Source organism: Argentina anserina, chromosome 5 (assembly GCF_933775445.1).
Source record: "Argentina anserina chromosome 5, drPotAnse1.1, whole genome shotgun sequence".
Lineage (NCBI taxonomy): Eukaryota > Viridiplantae > Streptophyta > Magnoliopsida > Rosales > Rosaceae > Argentina > Argentina anserina.
Window position 1 is genome coordinate 23,327,528 of NC_065876.1, and position 21,521 is coordinate 23,349,048.

At 40.3% G+C, this 21,521-nt stretch overlaps 4 protein-coding genes across 5 annotated transcripts in view; 3 read left to right on the forward strand and 1 right to left on the reverse strand.

The window, feature by feature from the left end:
- Nucleotides 1-21,521, forward strand: part of LOC126794461 (immune-associated nucleotide-binding protein 9) — a 158,968-nt gene that overhangs the window by 12,529 nt on the left and 124,918 nt on the right. The window lies entirely within an intron of this gene.
- Nucleotides 185-1,414, reverse strand: LOC126795767 (uncharacterized). Its single transcript, XM_050522530.1, has one exon. It carries the CDS (start codon nt 1,412-1,414, stop codon nt 185-187), a length of 1,230 nt encoding a protein of 409 aa, XP_050378487.1.
- On the forward strand, nt 7,443-11,155 carry LOC126794456 (uncharacterized). The gene is made up of 5 exons (XM_050521181.1): nt 7,443-8,294; nt 8,595-9,062; nt 9,526-9,903; nt 9,985-10,052; nt 10,723-11,155. The coding sequence occupies exons 1-5, from the start codon at nt 7,641-7,643 to the stop codon at nt 10,928-10,930; spliced, it is 1,776 nt and encodes a 591-aa protein (XP_050377138.1). The 5' UTR covers nt 7,443-7,640; the 3' UTR covers nt 10,931-11,155.
- On the forward strand, nt 11,684-14,892 carry LOC126794454 (pentatricopeptide repeat-containing protein At1g71490). Of its 2 annotated transcripts, none has more exons than XM_050521178.1 (3): nt 11,684-11,784; nt 11,905-11,971; nt 12,395-14,892. In XM_050521178.1, exon 3 carries the CDS (start codon nt 12,562-12,564, stop codon nt 14,728-14,730), a length of 2,169 nt encoding a protein of 722 aa, XP_050377135.1. In that variant the 5' UTR covers nt 11,684-11,784; nt 11,905-11,971; nt 12,395-12,561; the 3' UTR covers nt 14,731-14,892. The 2 variants fall into 2 exon arrangements, with proteins under 2 accessions (XP_050377135.1, XP_050377136.1); XM_050521179.1 differs by having other exon boundaries at nt 11,696-11,784; nt 11,908-11,971.

Here is a 21,521-nt window from a genome sequence, read left to right on the forward strand (position 1 = left end):
ATATGAATCGAGATAGTGCCAGGAGTCTGCCTTGGAGGGCTTCTACGTCTTTCTTGAGTACTGGCTGTGCCATATCCAGGATGGTTTGTATCTTTTCGGGATTTTCCTCTATGCCGCGTTGACTGACGATGTAGCCCAGGAACTTACTTGTTGTTACGCCGAAAAAACATTTCTCCGGGTTCAATCAGATCTTGTATTTTTTGAGCACATTGAAGATGGTTCGGAGGTTAGTTACGTGGTCTTCGGCCTTTATGCTTTTGGCCAGCATGTTATCGACGTACACCTCAATTTTCCGACCGATATGTTGGTCAAACATTTGTGTGACGCAACGCACATACGTAGCGCCCGCATTTTTTAATCCGAAGGGCATGACGTTATAAGAGTGCATGCCTTTATCAGTGACGAATGTCGTAGCTTCCTGATCCGCCGGGTTCATGTGTATCTGATTGTATCCGGAGTAGGCGTCCATCATGCTTAGAAACTCATGACCTGCCGTTGCGTCGATTAGCTGGTCAATTCTCGATAGGGGGAAACTGTCTTTTGGACATGCTTTGTTTACGTTCTTGTAATCCACACACATTCGCCATTTACCATTAGCTTTACGGACCATAACGCAGTTTGAGATCCATTCAGGGTACTGCACTTCCCGGACGAACTTCATGCTTTTCAATTTGTCAACTTCTTGGCGTATTGCCGTGCTCTTTTCGTCGTCGAAGCTTCGGCGCTTTTGCTTTATTGGGTGAGCAGAAGGTTTGATGTGCAATTCATGCATGATGATGTCGGGCGAGATGCCGGGCATGTCCTCATAGGACCATGCAAAGACTTCCATGTTGTCGCCCAAGAAACTTGTTAAATCTCTCTTAACAGTGGGACTGAGAGTTGCGCCGACTTTGATCTTGCGCTCCGGATGGTTTGGGAATGGCGTAATGCTCTTCAATGAAGATTCGGGGTTTGTCGGAGTTTTGGCCTCGTATGGCGTAGCCTTCTGCTTGCTCTTTCTCTTCGACGTTTCGCCATCTCGTGCATCGACGACCTTATCGGTCAAGTTTACTGTGGCATGTACTGCCAAGATTTCTTGTCTGTTGCGCGTCTGTCGAATAACGCGTTTTTGACAATCTTTTGCTACGGATTGTGAACCCCGGACCTGTCCTGTTCCATGCGGAGTTGGGAATTTTATGAGCATCATGTGTCCTGCGATAAAAGTTCGCATCCGGTTAAGTGTAGGTCGGCCGATGATCCCGTTGTAGGAGTTGTAGGCATCGACTATGATGAACTCGGCTTCGACGCAAACTGTGCATGGTGTGGTCCCAATGCGTACTGTCATATAATCCGAGCCTAGGGGTTGGGTTATGTCGCCAGAGAAGCTGATTAGCGGTTCGTGGTCTTGTACCAACTTCTTGCCACTACGCTCCATTTTTTCGTAGCACCCCTTGAATAAAACGTTGACTGCGAATCCCGTGTCAATCATCATCTTCCCTACATCCCATTGTCCGCCCAAGACTGCGTCAATGAGGAAAACGTCGTCATTGGGTAAGGAGATGTCAATTTCCTCTTCCTCAGTGAAGGTGATTTGCTTCCACCCCTCCTTCTGTCGCTTAGCGTTTCCTCCTGTGATGGCGTACACCTGCCTTGGGTGAGTGCTGCGGTTAAAGCGCTTTTTTGCTCAGTTAGACATGTTTGTCTTCGGGGCTCCTCCCTCTATGACGTTGATGCGGCGCAGGTTCTCAACTACGGCAACTACGTTCTGCTGTACCCTTTGTTGCGCCGGGCGAACCCCCGTGTCGCCATTGGCTCTTAGTATGCGGAGGGTGCGGCAATCATTCGTGTTATGACTTCTATTTTCATGAAATCTACACCACTTACCAGTTTCTGCTTCGGTTTGGGGGCGTAGTGGTCTTGCTAGTTTCCTCAGCGTACCCTGATGCTTGTGGAAAAAGTCTTCCATGGTCTCTTCCCTAGGCGGTGTGTGGTCCCTATGCCGTCCCATCGCGTTAACTTGGCGAGGGTCTCTGTTGTCGCGACGTTCATGGCCGAGTCTCCTGTTCTTGTCCCGACCCCTGTGCCGATCGTTGTTGCGCGCATCACGGTGATTTGCTTGATGCCACTCTCTTTTCCGGCCTTTGCTATGGTCTTCTGTGTTAGGGAAGAGCTCACGTTGGAGGGGGATTGTGTGTACAGATGTCTGCGGCGCAGTGGTTTTGTCTGATGGTACTGGGGTTCGCTTTTCCCCGTATGTGACGTATTCTGCCTGAGCGTACCGTACTGCTTCAGTCATGATGTTATCATATGTGGCGCCGCGCATTCGAGGGTCCACGTTGATATGAAATAGGAAATTCTCTGACCGTAGTCCTTCCTTAAAAGCGGCCAAGGCGAGCGTTTTGTTTAGGTTCCGACATTTGGATGCTGCTGTCTGCCATCGCATGATGAAGGCGCCCAATGTTTCCCTGCTCTCTTGTTTTACTTGAAATAGGCCATCAGTTGTTTGGGCGGCTCCGGCCATGAGGATAAACCGATTAAGAAATGTTGTGGTCAATTGCGCGAAAGAATCCATAGAGTTCGCCGGTTGTTCGAAGAACAAATTCATGGCATCCCTATCTAGTGTTTCGCTGAACAGGTGGCACAAGGTGGCGTCGTCGAATTCTCTACTGGCAGTGACTTTCTTGAAGTTATCAATTTGTCGGAATGGATCGCTTTCGCCTGTGTACGGTGTGATTTTTGGGCTCTTGGATTGAGAAGGGCGCACGGTGTTCATTATTCGCGTAGTGAACGGGCCCGGCCTGGCTGCGAACACTGGTTGGCAACGTGGATTGGCGTCCCGTTGTTCTATTGCGGTTAGTCGCTGCAGGATCAGAGCCAGCGTGGCAGACTCGCTGTTTTGAGCAGTTGTGTGGGGTCTAGAGCGGGAGGTGACGCTCGTGCTCTCTTCCTCACGGTTGTGAATACGTCGTGGCGATGGTGGTCGTTTCTTGGCGAGTTTGGAGGGAGTCAAGCTGATGCTCAACTGAACTTGTTCTCGTCCTCTCGTTTGCGCGCTGCCCTCATGATTTGATTCGCCATGTAGATGAATGCGTTCGGCCCGCTCGAGCTGTGTCTGCATCCTATCGAGCTCGCTCTGCAGAGCTGTTACCTTTTCGCGTTCAAGTGCCTCGCGCTGCTGGCATTCGGCTAGATCTCTAGCCATGTTTTCCATTCTTGCGGCGGTTGCCAGATCCGAAGTCGCGTTAGTGCTGACGACTGTTCCGGGTGTGGGTGTGAGGATGATAGGGTCGTTGGCGGAGGGTAGGGGGTGGTTGAGGCTGAGGTCTGTGATGTCTTCGATGTGACCGTATGCCGGAGTGGAAGGGGAGGGATTGATAGTGCTCATGTCAAAGTGTAGTTGTTTGGCTAAGTGTTGCATGTGACCCTTTTTTTTTGTTGACGTTTTGTTGCGGTTTCCCACAGACGGCGCCAATGTTAATGTTGTGATTACACTCGGTTTAGTACGCCGTATTCCTCGTGGATGTGATACGCCGCACTCCTTGTTTTCTCCCTGTCACAAGTAACACACGTCGTCAAAGTAGAGACCACGGCGGCGTGGTCTTCAACTCTCCGACGCTTAAGTTAGGGTGATGGTGATTTATGCAGAGTTACAGTATGGGTTTTAGTGTGCTTACCTTATAAGGTCAAGAGTTTGACCATTTATTGTTGAGTTGAGGTAGATCGTTTACCTATCATTCGATGTGGGACGACGTCCGATTAAGGTGTTCTCTGGAGCCTTCTTTGAGATGCGCGTGAGGGCGCGTCCGTAGTCAGTTTGGACCGCGGAGAGGCTTATTGCGAAGCTAGTACGGCTGACTTGCTATTAGTATGGTAAGACTGTGCTATACACTAGCCTTAATGCGCTGATAGTTGTGCTGATTATGGTGGGCATAAGCCTATGCCAACACTTGACTAGTTATGTAGTTACTTTGTCAATTACATGACTAATTACCACGTAACTTTCATGTAACTCGCAAACTAGTCACTTGAAGTAACATTATGAGAACTTAACAACATATACATGGAAATGTTGGGTAACGGCTAGAATCTCAGTACTCCAGCGGACGAGGGATATAATTTGGTTACATTGGTAGTTACGTGAGTGCGCCTTCAGGTATAGAACCATATTCTTGGAAGTAAGGAATAGAGCTTCTGAATTGGTAAGTTGGTTCCTGGAAATGAAAAACAAATCATAATCAAACAGTTGCTCAACCAGTTTCATGATATACTGACACAGTTACTCACATAGTTACCTATTTAGTTACTTCATACTCACACAGTTACCTATCTAGTTACTTAATTTACACTCACACAATTACCTATCTATTTACTTTATACTCACATAGTTACTTATCTAGTTACTTTAGACTCATATAGTTATATATCTAGTTACTCACACAGTTACATATCTAGTTACTTTAGACTCACCTAGGTGTCTTTTGAATTGTTGTATGTACTACTGCTAGCCTTCTGTGTTGTTGCCCTTGCTTTTATTGTTTCTGGTAATTTCAAAAAAAACAAAAAACAAATCATAGTTAGATGATAAATACACGCACTAACACAGTTACTTTCACTCACAGTTACCTATCAAGTTACTCAAACAGTTGCAATGATAGTTACATTCTTTGTAGTTATCTTAAGTGGTTTTGCAGGAGCAGCAAGCTTCTTTGTTGTCATTGCTCTTTTGTATACTGTAAATGTTTAAAGTAAATCATAGTTAGATGATACATACACTAACAATTACATTACCAAAGCATAGTAGTTATACTAACAGTTACAAGTATAAAATATAGCTACAATGACACTTACCATTGGATTTAGATCATTCATTCGCTTCGAGCGTTGCTCGTGATTTATATCATCATCGTCATCGCTACTTTGTATGTCCTTTCTTTTCGTTATTTTGAATTTCTACTACACAAACAAAGCAAGGTCATAGTTATATCACTGTTCTTGACACAGTTACTTACACAGTTACGTGTAAAGCATATAACTTCAGTTTTTGAAACAGTTACTTACATAGTTACAAAAACGGTTACAAACATAGTTACTCAATACTTTGAGTATGAAAAACACAAACAACTTCAACTCATAGGATTTCTAACCAAATAACTATTAAAAGTTCATGCTTCATACAAATACATGCCTGCAGATCTCTCAACCTGAATAACCTAGCACTTGACCATAAGGCAAATACAACCAACCTACATGGATGGAAGTTTTTATCATATCTAGCCTACTGAACTAGGTGTAATACTCGAGATTTCTAATCTCAATTACCGACACATTAGGACTAATTTATCGGCATTTATCTTAAATTGAGTTATCAAGACAGTTACTTAATTCCAACATAGTTACTAATAGTTACTCAATTTCAATTGAGTTACTAATATAGTTACCAAGACAGTTACCAATATAGTTACACCATGTCATTATAGTTACTCGTTATATTCACCTCATCACCTCCATTATCTTGACATTACTAGCCAATTAGCAACATAGTTACCGAGACAGTTACTCAATTCCAACAGATTTACTAATAGTTACTCAATTGTAATTGAGTTACTAATATAGTTACCAAGATAGTTACCAATATAATTACACAATGTCAATATAATTACTCATTATATATTCACCTCATCACCTCCATTATATTGTCTCTACTTTATTCTGATATTACTAGACAATTAACAACATAGTTACCGAGACAGTTACTCAGTTCCAACAAAGTTACCAATATAGTTACCAAGACAGTTACTCAATTCCAACAAATTTACTGATATTTACTCAATTCCAATAGAGTTACCAATATAGTTATCAAGACAATTACTCAATTCCAACAGAGTTACTAATAGTTACTCAATTTCAATAGAGTTACTAATATAATTATCAAGACAATTACCAATACAATTACACAATGTCAATATAGTTATTCAATATTATGAGTATCTGCTCATGTAAGGCCATAGTTACATACACAGTTACTTTACACTCACACACTTACCTATGCAGTTACTCACACAGTTACATATCCAGCTCGAGACGTCTGCACTTTCGGTGGAGGTTTCACCGAGTGAGCCATCAAAAAATTTCGCCATTTTTGGATTCCTACTACACAAAGCAAGGTCATAGTCATATCACAGTTCCCCACATAGTTACTAACACAGTTACGTGTATGAACAATCATGTAATCAAATCAATATTGTATAGCGCATAATTTCAGTTTCTAAAACAGTTACTTACGTAGTTACAAAAGCGGTTACAAACATAATTTCAGTGACTTGGCTCCGTGTTTTTCCGGAAGCAGTTCGCAAAGCAACCTGGGAGCTGCTTCTCCTAAACCTGCTTTTAGGGATCCCGCTTCCTCCAAAATCGATTATTTCAGCGTCACCAAACAGCATCAGTTTTACCCAAAATCGCTTTTGAGCCAAAAGTTGCACTAAACTGGGACTCAGTGTCCTAAAAAGCAGCCGTGTAGCTCCCCTAAACACTAGGCGGTAGCTCACCTTGTTGGAGAGGAACGGTAAACAAGAGAACCTAGGTAGTGAGTTTGGTTTTGTAGTATTTTCTTCATTTAGAAATTAAGTTTACGAGTTTGGAATTATGAAATACTTTCATAAGAGTTTCGATGGACTCAATCTATCAAATCATAGCTATTGACAAAGAAAAACGAGGGTTATATTACAATATATATATATATATATATATATATATATATGTCCAAAGTAAAGCCCTGTTTTGAGTTTATTATTTGACTCACTCTCGGTCACAATTTCACATATTCACCATTTAGTATCTAGGTATATATGTTTAGATCATGTGTACAAAATTGAAAATTTCATCAAATTCGATGATTGTTAAGGTGTTGAAATTATATTAAATCAATGAACCAACTGAATATGTTTAACGAGAATTGTTCTTATAAATACAGAAATCGACCGAATTAGATAAAATTTTGTACAGATAATCTATACATATACACCTAAATGTTGAACGGTGAAATGTGAAAAGGTGACCGAAATTGGACAAATAAAGAACTTTAAAGCGGGGCTCCGAAGGAGACTGTATATATATTACTAGAAACTACACTCTATAAGTATGTGAAAGGTGACATTTATTAATGTAAAAAAGTCTGTGGTTTATTTCTGAAATTATTTATATTTTTATTGTAATACCCTTATTTATTTGCTTGTTAGTATGGTATGAAGATGATGTTTCAGAAATTTAAATTTTAATGGTACCTCGCTTCATAATAATAAAGATTTAATTACAAAAAATAGAAAACAGTAGTATAAGAAAAAAGACTGTCCAGGAGTAAATTCGAATTTCTGTCCCTAAAAACCCAATAAAGCACTTTCCTTTCTCTCATTTTCAAGTCTCGAAACCTTCCCCCTCTGTTTGTTTAAAGAGAAAAGAAAAACCTTTATCTGCTAAAACCCTAGCCCCCTAAATCCGTGACACACTCCCTACAGATAAACCCCCATCAATGACTCCACCCCAAAACAATCCCCCGAATTAAACAAACCCTAAACCCAAATTCCCCCTCACCCTCAAAACCCTTCTTCATTCTTCTTCTTCTTCTTCTTCCCTCATCTGGGTCCTCTCTGAAATGCTCCGAAGTGATGCAGAAACTGCTCCGCATAAGCCCACCAGGCCCCATCTTATGCACTCACGTTAACAAGCCCCCTCCTCCTTCTCCTTCCTCCTCCTCCACTCTCTCCTCTCTCGCTCGCGCTTTCAAAACCTCTGCTTCTTCCCACATGCACGCCGCCGCTGCTTCACCCTTCCGCGGCGTCTCCGCCCTCGCCTACAACAAACACACCTCCTCCTCCTCTTCTTACCGCTTCAGCTGCACCCTCTGCCGCTGCTCCTCCTCCTCCGACAAGGCCCCGCTCCGGGCCTGGCCTGTGCTCAAAGACGCCGCCTTTTCCGGGTACCGGCCGGCGTGGCTTCACTCCGGCGCAGATGGGCCGTTCTCGGTCTCCGCCGCCGCGGAGGCTTCCAAGGGTTTGGAAGCAGAGGAGGGTTTGGGAAATGGTGGTGGTGGTGTAGATAAGGGTTTGGAGGATGGTGAGGTTGAGAAGAGTTCTGAGGAGAAGGTTAAGTTTAGTAGTAGCAGCCCCAGGAGGCAGAGGGCTGCCGGAGGCGGCGGCTCGGTGGTGGCTGGGAACCCGGACTTGTTGGCTATTCCGGGTGTGGGGCCCAGGAACTTGAGGAAGCTGGTGCAGAAGGGTATTGGTGGAGTTGCTGAGCTCAAGCAGTTGTATAGAGATAAGGTACTCTTATGTTTGTACACATTTTTAAGCTTCTATTAATGTGTTTGAAGATGCTTTGCTATTGTGTGTGGATGTTAGCTTGTAGTAAAGTTCGGCTTTGGTTTAGTTTAGAGCTTATGGTTTTTGTTAGGGTTGAACATTACTCACTAGTTGTGATTGATAAGTAGATTTAGAACAACTTAATGTAGAACTGCTTCAGGAACTGAAAATTAAACTAGTAATTATATGAAAAAGCTCTGTATTTCAGTACCTAAGTGTCAAGATTATACTGACATTGATTTTTGGGGCTTCTGCTTTCAGTTCTTTGGAAAATCGAATGAGCGGATGGTTGAGTACTTACAAAGTTCGGTAGGAATCATCCACAAGAATCATGCTGAGAGTATAACAAGTTATATCAAAGAGAGTGTTGATGAGGAGTTGAAGGAGGATAGTTCAAGCTCAGGAGGGAAGCCAGCCCGGAAGAAACGACTTACTTTCTGTGTTGAGGGAAACATCAGTGTGGGAAAGTCGACCTTTCTGAAGGAAATAGCAAACACTACTCTTGAGCTACAAGATCTTGTTGAGGTGGTTCAAGAACCAATTGACAAGTGGCAGGATATCGGACCTGACCATTTTAACATATTGAATGCTTTCTATGCTGAGCCACAACGGTATGCCTATACCTTCCAGAATTATGTCTTTGTGACAAGAGTGATGCAAGAGAGAGCGTCCTCTGGTAGTATCAAGCCCCTGAGGTTGATGGAAAGGAGTGTATTTAGTGACAGAATGGTAAGTATCTAGTTATTTATCAGTTCCTTTAACTTTGTCTGCTAAATGAGATCATACTGCAATCTACCATATAATATGTGTTCTGTGGTTGTATAGTATATAGCTAGTTGTATAAGATTTGTACTAGATCTGAGGCTTAACTGAATTACTTGTTCACTTGAATGCACATTGTTTGGATCTAAACCAACGGTTACGTTCCAAGTTTCTCTGGTCAGTGACAAATCAGGAGAACACTACAATGTGCATATACTATGTGATCATATACTATCTTTTTCCAAGACCGGAACCAAAACATGTTCCTTTCCTTTGATAACTCTGGAATGTCATAATACAACAGCCCACTTTGATCGAATTGAAATTTTGCAGTTTCTTTTGTTTTACTTTTTTGAACTGAAGGATTATACCCCAACTTAAGAGTTTCAAGGTTAATGCGTTGTTATCTTTTTGTTCCATTGTTATGAAGGTTTTCGTACGAGCTGTCCATGAAGCTAAGTGGATGAATGAGATGGAGATCAGCATTTACGACTCCTGGTTTGATCCTGTTGTATCAAGCTTGCCTGGGCTCATTCCTGATGGTTTCATATATCTTAGAGCAAGTCCCGATACTTGTCACAAAAGAATGATGAAACGCCACAGAGCAGAAGAAGGTGGAGTGAGCCTAGAGTATCTTCGGGACTTGCATGAAAAACATGAAAGTTGGCTTTTCCCCTTTGAGAGCGGCAATCATGGGGTATTGTCTGTCAGTCAGGTTCCTTCACATATGGATACCTCTTTACCTCCTGATATTAGAGACCGTGTGTTCTATTTGGAGGGTAATCATATGCATCCAAGTATTCAAAAGGTACATTTTTACATTGATCTTTATGTTATCTCATCTTCAAAAGTCACAAGTATAGAGCTAATTTTTCTTTGGAATGAGCAGGTTCCTGCTTTGGTTCTTGACTGTGAGCCAAACATTGATTTCAAGAAAGATATTGAAGCAAAGAGGCAGTAAGATAACTATCCCTGTTAATTTTCATCCTACTGTTTATGAATTTTAAAGACTTTGAATAGAAATGCACTTTGTAGTATTATGGTAGCATGTACTTAATTGTTTGTTTTGAGGCCACTTTGGGATGCTGCTATGCCTCAATATTGCATTAATTCCGAAGTGCTGCATATTGACAGTTTAATTTAATTTAATTAATCTAACTCGTGAATGTCCATGAATAACCTAAGTCGCAAGCCTTTATATGTTAGTTATATACTGATATTATAATGTGACCACAGGATAATGAGTTAGTTGTTTGATCATGGTATGACAACTTCATGAAACCTTGAAATGAAATCTGTTACAACTGTTATGTCATTTCTGGTCTTCAACTTATGAGTTTTAGCTTTAGGCTCTGATAAGCAGTTTTAGTGAGAAAAATGAGATATTTAACTAGATGTTTTGCATTCTTGCCGAAGAAATTAGAGAATGTACTAGTTTTTAAGAACTGTTTGCTGCCTAGTCTGCAAGAACAATAGTTCTATGCAACCCAGAAGGGTTGTTTGGTACATTCATCATTACAAGTACGTTAACATTGATTTCAATGATTATTCTCTTACTGTGATGATTAATGTAGTCATGTTCAATAATTTCCACCTTATATATTCGTGTTTTGCAAATTTGATGAAGGTATGCACGTCAAGTATCAGAGTTCTTTGAATATGTGAAGAAAAAGCAAAACATTCCATCTGCGAAAGGTAATGAAGAAGCTAAGAAAACTAGCCAGCCACAAATATTGCTGCCTCAGAATGAATTATGGTCTCCTGATGCGCCTTTCCCTGAGTCAGCCCTCAAATCCTTGGACTTCCGACGAGCCATGTCCATGATGTCTGGCTAGTGCCCCGGTTCTTCTAGTTTCTGCCCTTGAAGCCTTACCCGGATACAGGTTATGACTCTCAGAGTCATCTCATTTTGTTTCAAATGTATCTGGGTGATGATGTTGTTCAAATCTTTCCATGTATGTAAAAAAAGTTTCTAACCCCTAGAGATGATGGTAGAGAAAAGTTGTATGATTGTTGAAGATTCTAAATTCGGTGCTTAGTTTCTGTGAAGCTTTATTTCAGTTGAATGTCTTCACTTTCGTCTGCCCTGGGATGTTTCGTTTCTTAATATTTCCACCGGTATAATTTTAATTTGATATTTTACAATTCGAAGGTCCTAGGATAAAGGTTTATCATCTGATTATATATGTAAATTCTCAAGTGTTGTGAAACAAAACCCAATTGCTTCATCTAACCTTGTCGAGCAAAGATCTGTTATGAGTAAAAGAGAATCTCACATTCTTATGGTACTGCTCATCTTAACTTGCATTCATAGGTAACTTTTGTCGGTGTAACAATTGTATTGAACGATTCAGAAGGCGCCGTAAAAAGCTATCTGCAATGCAAAGTTAACTCGGGAAGTCATATCACCAGGCTCCATGAAGCTTCATGTTTTTTTTTTTGGTCAATCATGAAGCTTCATGTAAGATACCCATAAACTCTCAGTTTATCTATTTGTCCATTAAACAAACAAAAACTTAAACGACACCGTTTTAGTCGAAACCCTGAACCCCAAAATGCTTCTATTCAGCTATCCTCTCAGAGTTCATCCTTGCTAACCCAACGAACTCCCTTAGACCATTTTGACCAAACTGCCCTCCGACAACGCAACCCAATCTTCGGCGACCCTATGAATAACCGCCGAAATCAAGTATGTAATTTTTCATTTTCTGATTCTACCCAATCTGGGTTCTCTTTGAATTTTGATTCCAGTACAACAATTTGGGAGCCAATAACCCACTAATCCATTTTCTCTTGTTTTCTTGACCAGAAGATTATGAGCACATTGAAGTCATTGGACAAAGCTCTTGATCAAGCAGCCACTGAAGAACAACCCTGTAAGTTGTAAAGCTCTCACCTTTTTAGCTCATTTGAAAAGATATAGTTTTTTAGGCTTATGAGTTGAACTATATGGACTGCCAAGCTTAAGTTTTTGTACAATTTGATCATGACAATGTTTCAAGTTTTCAACTTTGCATTGTCTCTTTTATAATCTCTGCTGAAATTAGAAGGGGCAGTGCTCTGGGTTTATTCTCACTCTGGGAGAGTTCTAGAGTGGTGTATTGCGATGTTTCAGCAGTTGTATTAGTGTTGAGTTACCCGCTGTCGAAGTTTGTGTTACTTGATCTACAAATTTGCCATCTGATTTGTCTTTCATTAAGTTTTGATTGATCATTTGCGCAGATATAGATATATTTGCTTTCATGTTAGGTGTATTTGTACGGATATGGTTAGTAGTCTCACATGTGGTATGGTTGCAGGTGAAGTACTGCTTTCTTTCTCAAACTAATGAGGTAGTAGTTTGTCAGGAGAATAAAACTGGGGATCTGGCCACTGTTTGTTGTGAGACCCATGTTGCAGATTTGGGCAAGACCATGCGATCGGGTCGTGCTTACCATGTTACATTTGGAAGACTCATTCATAGTGTATGCCATCATCTTATCCTCACTTGATCTCAAAGGAACTTTTTGTGTCCCAAATCCAGAGATTCATACCTAAGGCATGGAAAGAAGGTATCAAACAGCTCGAGAAACCATCATCTATTTTAGATCTGAGCTTACAAGCTGGGGATTCAATGATAGATTCTCTTCTTGCATCTGTTAAGACTTATGCACGTGAAGGACATCTTTTAGAAGCATTCAAAAGCCTGTCTCTTATTAAGCTCCATCCCTCTTCCAGTATTTCTTGTGATGCAGTCTTAGAATCCATCTCCTCTCTTATCTTATCATGCACTAGCCATAAATCATTCCCACAGGGTAAACAGCTTCATGCACACATTATCAGATTGGGTCTTGAACAGCACCCCATTTTGGTTCCCAAGTTGGTCACATTTTACTCGAGCTTTGATTCCCATGGTGATGCTCATACTGTCCTTGAGAATTCCAATATATTGCATCCTCTACCTTGGAATTTGCTCATCTCTTCCTATGTTAAAAATGAACTTCTGGAAGAGGCTCTGGCTACATATGAACAAATGGTCAATAAGGGAATTAGACCGGATTGTTTTACTTATCCATCAGTTCTTAAAGCTTGTGCTGAGAAATTGGATATAGGTTTTGGGAAGGAGGTGCATAAGTCCATTGATGCTAGTTGTCAGGAGTGGAATTTGTTTGTGCATAATGCATTGGTCTCAATGTATGGAAAGTTTGGGCTTGTGGATGTTGCTCGTCAATTGTTCGACAATATGCCCCAAAGGGATATAATTTCTTGGAATTCAATGATCTCGTGTTATGCCTCCAGAGGTATGTGGAATGAAGCATTTGAGGTGTTCGGAAATTTGCAGATGGAGGGTACAAATATAAGTATTATAACCTGGAACACCATAGCTGGAGGTTGCTTGAGAACAGGAAAAATAACGGGTGCTCTGGAGTTGCTTTCTAAAATGCGAGTTGGTGGTACTCGACTGGACTCGGTGGCATTTACTATTGGGCTTAGTGCTTCTTCCCACATTGGAGCCATTAAGCTAGGGAAGGAGATGCATGGTTCTGCAATTCGGAGTTATTGTGATGGGTATGACAATGTCCAAAATGCATTAATTACAATGTATTCCAGGTGCAAAAATTTAAGGCATGCCTATACGTTGTTTCAGTCTATAGAAGATAGGAGTATAATCACTTGGAACTCCATGATTTCTGGTTTTTCCCACATGGATCGAGCGGAGGAAGCTTCATTCATATTTAGAAAAATGATGTGTTGTGGAATTAAACCCAATTACGTTACTATTGCCAGCATCCTACCTGTCTGTGCTCGGGTTGCAAATCTTCAACATGGGAAGGAATTTCACTGCTACATTACAAAACATGTTGAGTTTGTTGATTATTTATTGCTGTGGAATGCTCTTGTGGACATTTATGCCAGATCGGGAAGGGTTGTAGACGCTAAGAAAGTATTTGATACAATGAATGAGAAGGATGAGGTAACTTATACTTCCATGATTGCAGGATATGGAGTACAGGGTGAGGGAAAAGCTGCACTGAAGTTATTTGAAGAGATGAACAGATTAAAGATCAAACCAGATCATGTGACCATGGTTTCTGTTTTGTCAGCATGTAGCCATTCAGGGCTTATGATCCAAGGCCAAAATATATTTGAGAGGATGTTGAGTATGTATGGCATAACTCCCGATGTGGAGCACTATGGTTGCATGGTTGATCTCTTTGGTAGGGCTGGTCTACTGCACAATGCAAAAAATATTATCAAAAGGATGCCTTACAAGCCAACTTCTGCCATGTGGGCCACTCTGATTGGAGCTTGTAGGATCCATGGAAACACAGAGATAGGGGAATGGGCAGCTGAGATGCTATTACAAATGAGACCTGAGAATTCTGGGTACTATGTGTTGATTGCTAACATGTATGCTGCTGCTGGCCGCTGGAACAACCTAGCCAATGTGAGGACTTTCATGAGGGACTTGGGTGTGAGGAAAGATCCTGGCTCTTCTTGGGTTGATGTTGGTGATGGATTCTCCCTCTTTTTGGTAGGGGACACCTCAAATCAGCTGAGAAAAGAAATTTACATTTTGTTGGATGGATTAAGTGAGCTAATGAAGGATGCTGATTACATTAGACAGGATTATAGTGCAAATTATACAGTTTGAGTAGAATGAAAATAGGAGGAGCTTTTAAAGTTAGAGTAAACGAAGGATTGTTAACATTTTTTATGTCTATTGATTGCAAATTAACACTAGTAATGATGTGTAAATACCCTCAGATGAGTGTTTGTTTCCAATAGTATCCTGCACTGTATCACCCAAATTCAGTTTCATTGAGACGTTTAATTTTTAGTTGAGTCAGTCAAGTGTAATCAATTGTTCATTTGTTCATTTGTTCTGCTGGCTATTATTCAGTGTTCCATTTCATTTACTGGATTAACAGATATGTATATCAGTAGATGGCATTGTCTAGCAGCTTCTCAAGTTCATTTGGATTCTGCAGAGTTCCCATTCATAATATGATGTGCTAATTTCTGTTTACAAGATCATCTGTACAAATCTTTCCGTATAATATTTTGTTTCCTTCCAATAGTGAATAGTTGGTAATTGTTCAATAAATTTACCTATATTTTTGTTTGTCCACTACTTAAACATGACATGATAAATAGGAAAAAGGTTATGATAAAAAATGGAACCTAAGAATAGGAGTTGTTGACAAATTATTAAAGCTGCACTTTGATAACTATCATGAGCGAAATGCCTTGGGAGGTATCGAGGCTACTTTATCGGCCTTGTTTTTGGAATATAGAGGTGATTGCACTCTTTCACTTCTATTATTTTAGATTGCGTTGAAAATCTAGGCTTGGTGTCGTAGCAAGTTAGTTTTGTAGGTTGTACGTACCTAATATCACAATGGCTGAAAGTCTGAAACAATTAGCCATTGCCTAGCTTTTGTAGGTGGGGTTCTTGTTTACCATTCAACTTTGCCTATTACTCTTGTTGCTACTATATATCACACTTAATGGACTGAACCTTCAATTGTACATGCACAGACTATCTATTATGTACTCCTGGAGTATGTTCTCAGCCTTGTTAGCTCATGGCTTTCACAAAGGCAAGGGCCAATCTCAAATATACTGCTAGATTGCATAAGAAGCTGTGTTGGTCTGAATAGTGACAATGATGGTGTGGGGGAAATATTTTTCACATAGCAATACGTGAAAGTTTATAAGCTAGAGAGATCATTTCGGGAAGGGGATCATTTGATTAAGTTATGCGCCGAGGAGAAATCTCACCGCGGTCCGCCAAGATCTGATAAGAGTACATATTTGATGAGGCAAATCATACAACCGTCGAATTGATTCGTGGTCATAGTAGGTCAATGAATCATCTCGTGGTCTAGTTGAGTCATAATAAATCTCCGCATGGCCAAATTTGGCTTTGACTAAACCTAGTGACGGAGAGTATGGGTTTCAATTAGATTGTGCCACATAGAAATTGAGTTGCAGGTAGATTGTGTTGTGGACAACTTATTGTGGTTAAATCGGATTATTTGGTGTAATACCGGGCTGAAGCCATTTCACATGGGCCCCTGCAGGGATTAGTCTCATGTTGGAGGTATTACCTTCGGTTGTGGGGTTACCCTGTAACTCCGGTTATGGACTGCCCTCTGCTCGCACACGTGAGTGCCTATGAGCATTCGGGGACCCGAAAGGGACATGTTTTTGCCGTGAATAAAAAAAATCTGATTTCTTAGATAAGAAAGAAGGGGTCAAACAAGTAGTGATCAGAGCTACTCTCTCACGATGCTATGAATGAGGCGTCTAGGATCCACTCATGCAAAACTTGCGGTTGAAGTATACCATGAGTCGCACTAAACATAAGACATAGTGAAGTACATTTATAAATAGCGCCAGAGTTGAATGAAGAGACACACGGAAAAAATCAGATTAACAGTCATAGCAACACACATCCTCAAGCACCACATCCAAAAATCACGCATTACTAAACACTCAACTAGCCAAAAATAGCAGTTCTCATTGTATCCCCAGTGAAAACCTTTCTACTCAAATTGATATATGTTGGTGAGGAAATATCTTCACAAGTTTTTTTGCATCAACAGTTTCCATTGTCTATGGGAAACTCTAACCTAACATGACAGGAATGGAAGATCATGATGCGGTTCCACTCGAGGAGAATGGATTGGGCGGTTCGCAAGACAACTCAAAAGGGCACTTGCATGAGAAAATGAAGATGGAAGAAGATATTGCCCAACTTCGAAAAGAGAAAGGCCTTCGAGAAGCCTGAAAGCTCAAACACAAAGAGGGCTCTTGAGACTCTGACAATGAGACTAGTGATGAAGAATCAGAGGAGGTAGACATGGAGAAATCTACTCACGGTGATGCAAATAACTCGGGGTGAGGCTCCGTATCCGCACCAATAGGTGATTAGAAGAAGGCTATAAGAAGGTCAAAAGCGAAAGTTGGAGGCCTCAAATGGAGAAGATGTTGAGAGATGTGTGAAATTCTCATCCGGGAGAATTGACAGCCCCCATCACTAGGGAGATAGGGAAGTCACCATTTATCAAAGATATCCTAAACGTGAAAAGGCCGCGCAAAATCATGACGCCTGTCTTTTAAAAGTATGACGGGACAAGTGACCCCATATATGGATCACCTCAAGAAGTTCATGCAACAGATGACCACGAAAACCAACAACGAAAGGTTATTCTGTAAATATTTTCCATCGAGCCTCACAAGAGAAGTGGAAGCATGGTTTTGCAATTTAAAGCCAGGATCTATTGCCAGCTTTGAACAGTTAAGGGAATCCTTTATCTCTCAGTACTTCTACAACAAGAAGCGCAAGAAAGACATGGCAGCTTTGTTAATGGTGAAGCAAAACGTGGGAGAGAACTTGAAACCATTCTACCATCGCTTCCAGACTGTACAAACACAAACTAAAGGAGTGAAGGGTGCACCGGGTACATAGCCGTAGCATTCCGTTAAGGGCTCCTTCCTGGTTCACAAGTATACAAGGACCTAGTGAAGAAGCCTGTTAAGGACATGGGTGAAATCCAAACAAGGATCGAAGGTGAAATTGGACTTGAAGAGATAGAACTTGCACAAGCCTCAAGAAATACATCACTTATAGCATCACGAGTGCAAGGAGATTCCAACATGATTCCAGTTGAGCCAAATAGGTCATGGAGGCAATGATGCCTACTGAAGCCATACTTCCAACAGTTAGGACATTGACAATAGAAATTGAAGATAACAATGGGTAGATCGGTTGCAGCAAGGATCTACTAAAGGAAAAGAGAGAAAAAACTGTTATCAACCTTGCCAATTATTTGAATGACACACTGAGATATTTCAACAATGGGGTAAGGCACATGTCGTTTCACCAAGGCGACAAAGTCTTAAAGAGGATCGTTGGGAATAACAAGGACAACGGTACAAGGAAGTTAAATTCAACATAAGGGGGCTTATAAGCTAATAAAAGTGAAGACGGGGAAGACACTGTCATGTACGCCATTAGAATGCAATACATCTGCGGGGTACTACGCCTAGCAGAAGAATAGCAACAAAATCATCACATGTAGCAATCATGTTCACAATTCTATTTGAGAAGGGGATCATTTGATTAAGTTATGTGCCGAGGAGAGATCTCATTGTGCTCTATCAAGTTCTGATAAGAGTACATATTTGATGAGGCAAATCATACAACGGTTGAATTGCTTCGTGGTCATTATAGGTCACGGTGAATCATCTCGCGGTCCAATTGAGTCATAATAAATCTCCTCATGGCCAAATTTGGCTTTCATTAAATCTAGTGATAGAGAGTATAGGTTTCAATTAGATTGGGCCATAGAGAAAATGAGCTATAGGTAGATTGTGTTGTGGATAACTTATTGTGGTTAACTCGGATTATTAAGATAAGAAAAAAGGGGTCAAACAAGTAATGGTTGGAGTTACTCTTCCACGATGCTATGAATGAGGCGTCGAGAATCCACTTGCACAAAACTTACAGTTGAAGTATATGTACCACGACGCACACTAAACATGGGACGTAGCGAAGTACAATTATAGCAACTAAACATATGACGTAGTGAAGTACAATTATAAAAATCGCCAGAGTTGAATGTAAAGACATTCGCAAAAATTCGGATTAACAACCATAGCAACTCACATCCTCAAGCACCACATTCAAAAATTCCGCATTCCTAAACACTCAACTAGCCAAAAATAGCAGTTGTTGTATCCCTGGCGAAAATCTTTCGTTCTTAATTCATAGAGGTTGGTGAGGGCATACCTTGATGAATTTTCATGCACCAACAAACAGCAAGAATTTCCGGCTTCCTCTAACCTAAAAAAAATATGAACTTTTGAAGGGGGGAGGCTTAATTTCATTTGAGGCAGAAACATTTCTAATCATGATAGAATCAAAACCAAGTTTAACGTACACTTGCATTAAATGAAGGGGTTGGCACTCAAATTTTGAATAATGAGAAGGTTTGAAGGTTCAATTAGGGGAAGAGCTTAACAGAGTTCCGTTAACTTAGCAGCAGAGAGACATGTGTCAAATGTCAATTGGTTGTGAAAGTGGCTTCTCACCAAAGTAAACGTGAGCACTAACTAGCCGTTACCTTAATGGTTAGAAATAAATACACGAAGTCTCAGATCTCTCTCTCTCTCTCTCTCTCTCTCTCTCTCTCTCTGAAAGTTTTGAAATTCAAAATTGTTTTGGGGGTTCTCAAGAGCCGTTCTGGTGCGGCTAAACCGCCGCTCCTCCAATTCTCCACCGCCAAGGTAAAACTCGTCAAAGCTTTTCCCTTTTTTTTTCTCTTTCGTCTTATTCTTCTCAGTTTGCGCAATCAAATTCAAAATTTTCAATTGAGAACGTTCCTCGGCTGTCCTCAATTTCATATCTAAGGTCTTGATTTTGGTCTTCCTTTCTTCAATTTCGAATTCGCGACGGTGAGTTTTGGAAGGTGTGGGTTTCGATGTTCAATTTGTTGCCTCGATTTGATTGTCAGTTTGTGATATAATCTCGGTTTGTCCCTACGAATTTGTGTTGGTAAATTTACATGATATGATAGAGAAACCCAAATTTTGGGTGAAATCTCAATTCAAACTACTGGTGCTCCCTCTTTATTTTGGGGTTTGAGGAACCATTTTTGATAGGGTTTCATTCATAAGTTATTATTGGGTTTCTTCTTTCATCAGTCCCACGGTTAATCATTGTTACTAAGTAACTATTGTGTTAAAGGTTGCCTTTTGATGCCTTCGGAATAAAGTTGCCAATTTCAAAGAGACTAGTCTTGATTTGTCCCTGAACGGTTGCCTATGAGAAGTTTTAAAGAGATTAGTTGGAATTGGTGCTTAAAAGGGTTGTCTTTGATGTGAAAAGGTCTCTCTCTTTTTCCTCTGTTTGGATAGTTATATTTACAAGTACCAATTGTTGCCTCTAAAAGTTTGGAAAAATCAAATTTGGTTCCTTGAAAGGATGCCTTTGAGCAATTTCAAAGTTTCTAGTTGGAAGTTTCCATAAAAAGTTACCACTGAGTTTTAAAGAAATCTGCAAAACGTGTTGCCTTATTTGAAACTCCCCCACTCAAGTGATTTATATGCCCAACTTGAGGGTTCCAACAACCAACACACTCATGTAGCAACTGTGTTGGGGATACTAATGCAATTTGGTGTCTTATAAGTTTTGATGATGTGCTTGTTGCCTCTAAAGTAATATTACTCAGCTTGAGATTTAAAGAATCTAATTGATGTCTCGTAAGGAATGACTGGATAGATGCGTTTATGAAAGTTATCAGTTATTGTTAAGCACAAATTTTCATTTTCTGGATGCCTTTGACTGATCTCTTGACCTCAATTAAGAACTAAGCTTCTTTTAGGATTTCATGCTATGTTGATACACCATGGTACTTATAATGAGTTTGTGTCTGAGGCATTAGTAAAGAGATATTATTTGTTTCTTAGAGGTGATGTCAATTTAGTTCTCAAGCTAGTCATTTTTCACTTGAGTTATCACACTCATATTGCAGCCTTTACCTTTGAATTTGCTCGTCTTCATATGATAAATGTTAACTTTTAGAATATGCTCTTGGTACCTATGAACAAAAGTACAATAAGGAGATGAGACCCAATAATTGCAGTAATCCATCTGTTTTTAAGGCTTGTAGTGAAAAATTGGATAGAACTGTTGAGAGGGAGGTGGTTAAGTCCATTGATGCTTAATATCAGGAGTGAAATTTATATATGCATAATTCATTGGTGCATTTAAGCTATTTGGAAAGTTTCAGGTGGAGGGTATTCAAGTAAGTAATGCAACTTAAGATACCACACTAAAGGTGGCTTGTGAACATGAAAAATATAGAGTTAGTGATATTCAAACAGACTTTTGCAATAAGTTGAGTGTTGTTTTAGTTACGTGATTCAATGATATTTTATAAATTCAGTCTTCACTAAGTTCTATATATGAACTATTTATATTGGGTCCTTTGATGGTAGCAAGTGTGAGCTTATTGTCTTTTTTTTGTGTGGACTTGGCTATCACTTGCATAATACATTGTGTCCCTTCGATTTGCTTCTGTATGATTGACAAGGTATGATAGTAAAATCCAGTTATATGAGAGTGTCATGGGTGAAATTTCATATAAAAATATTTGTGCCCTCTTATTTTAGGGTTTAAGGAACCATTTTTGATCGGGTCTCATTCTGCCTTGGCCGATTCTTAGAGGGGTTTATTCTTTTATCTATCCACTGTCACTTATAGTTACAAAGTAACAATTGTGTCAAGGTTCAATCAGAATTAGGGTATCTGGAAGTTTTGAAAAGACGAGTAGAAATTCAAAGGTTGCCTTTGACATGTTTCAAATAGATTAGTCATAATTTAGTTCCTGAAATGTTGCTTAAGTGATTTTAAGAATCTGGAAACATGTTACC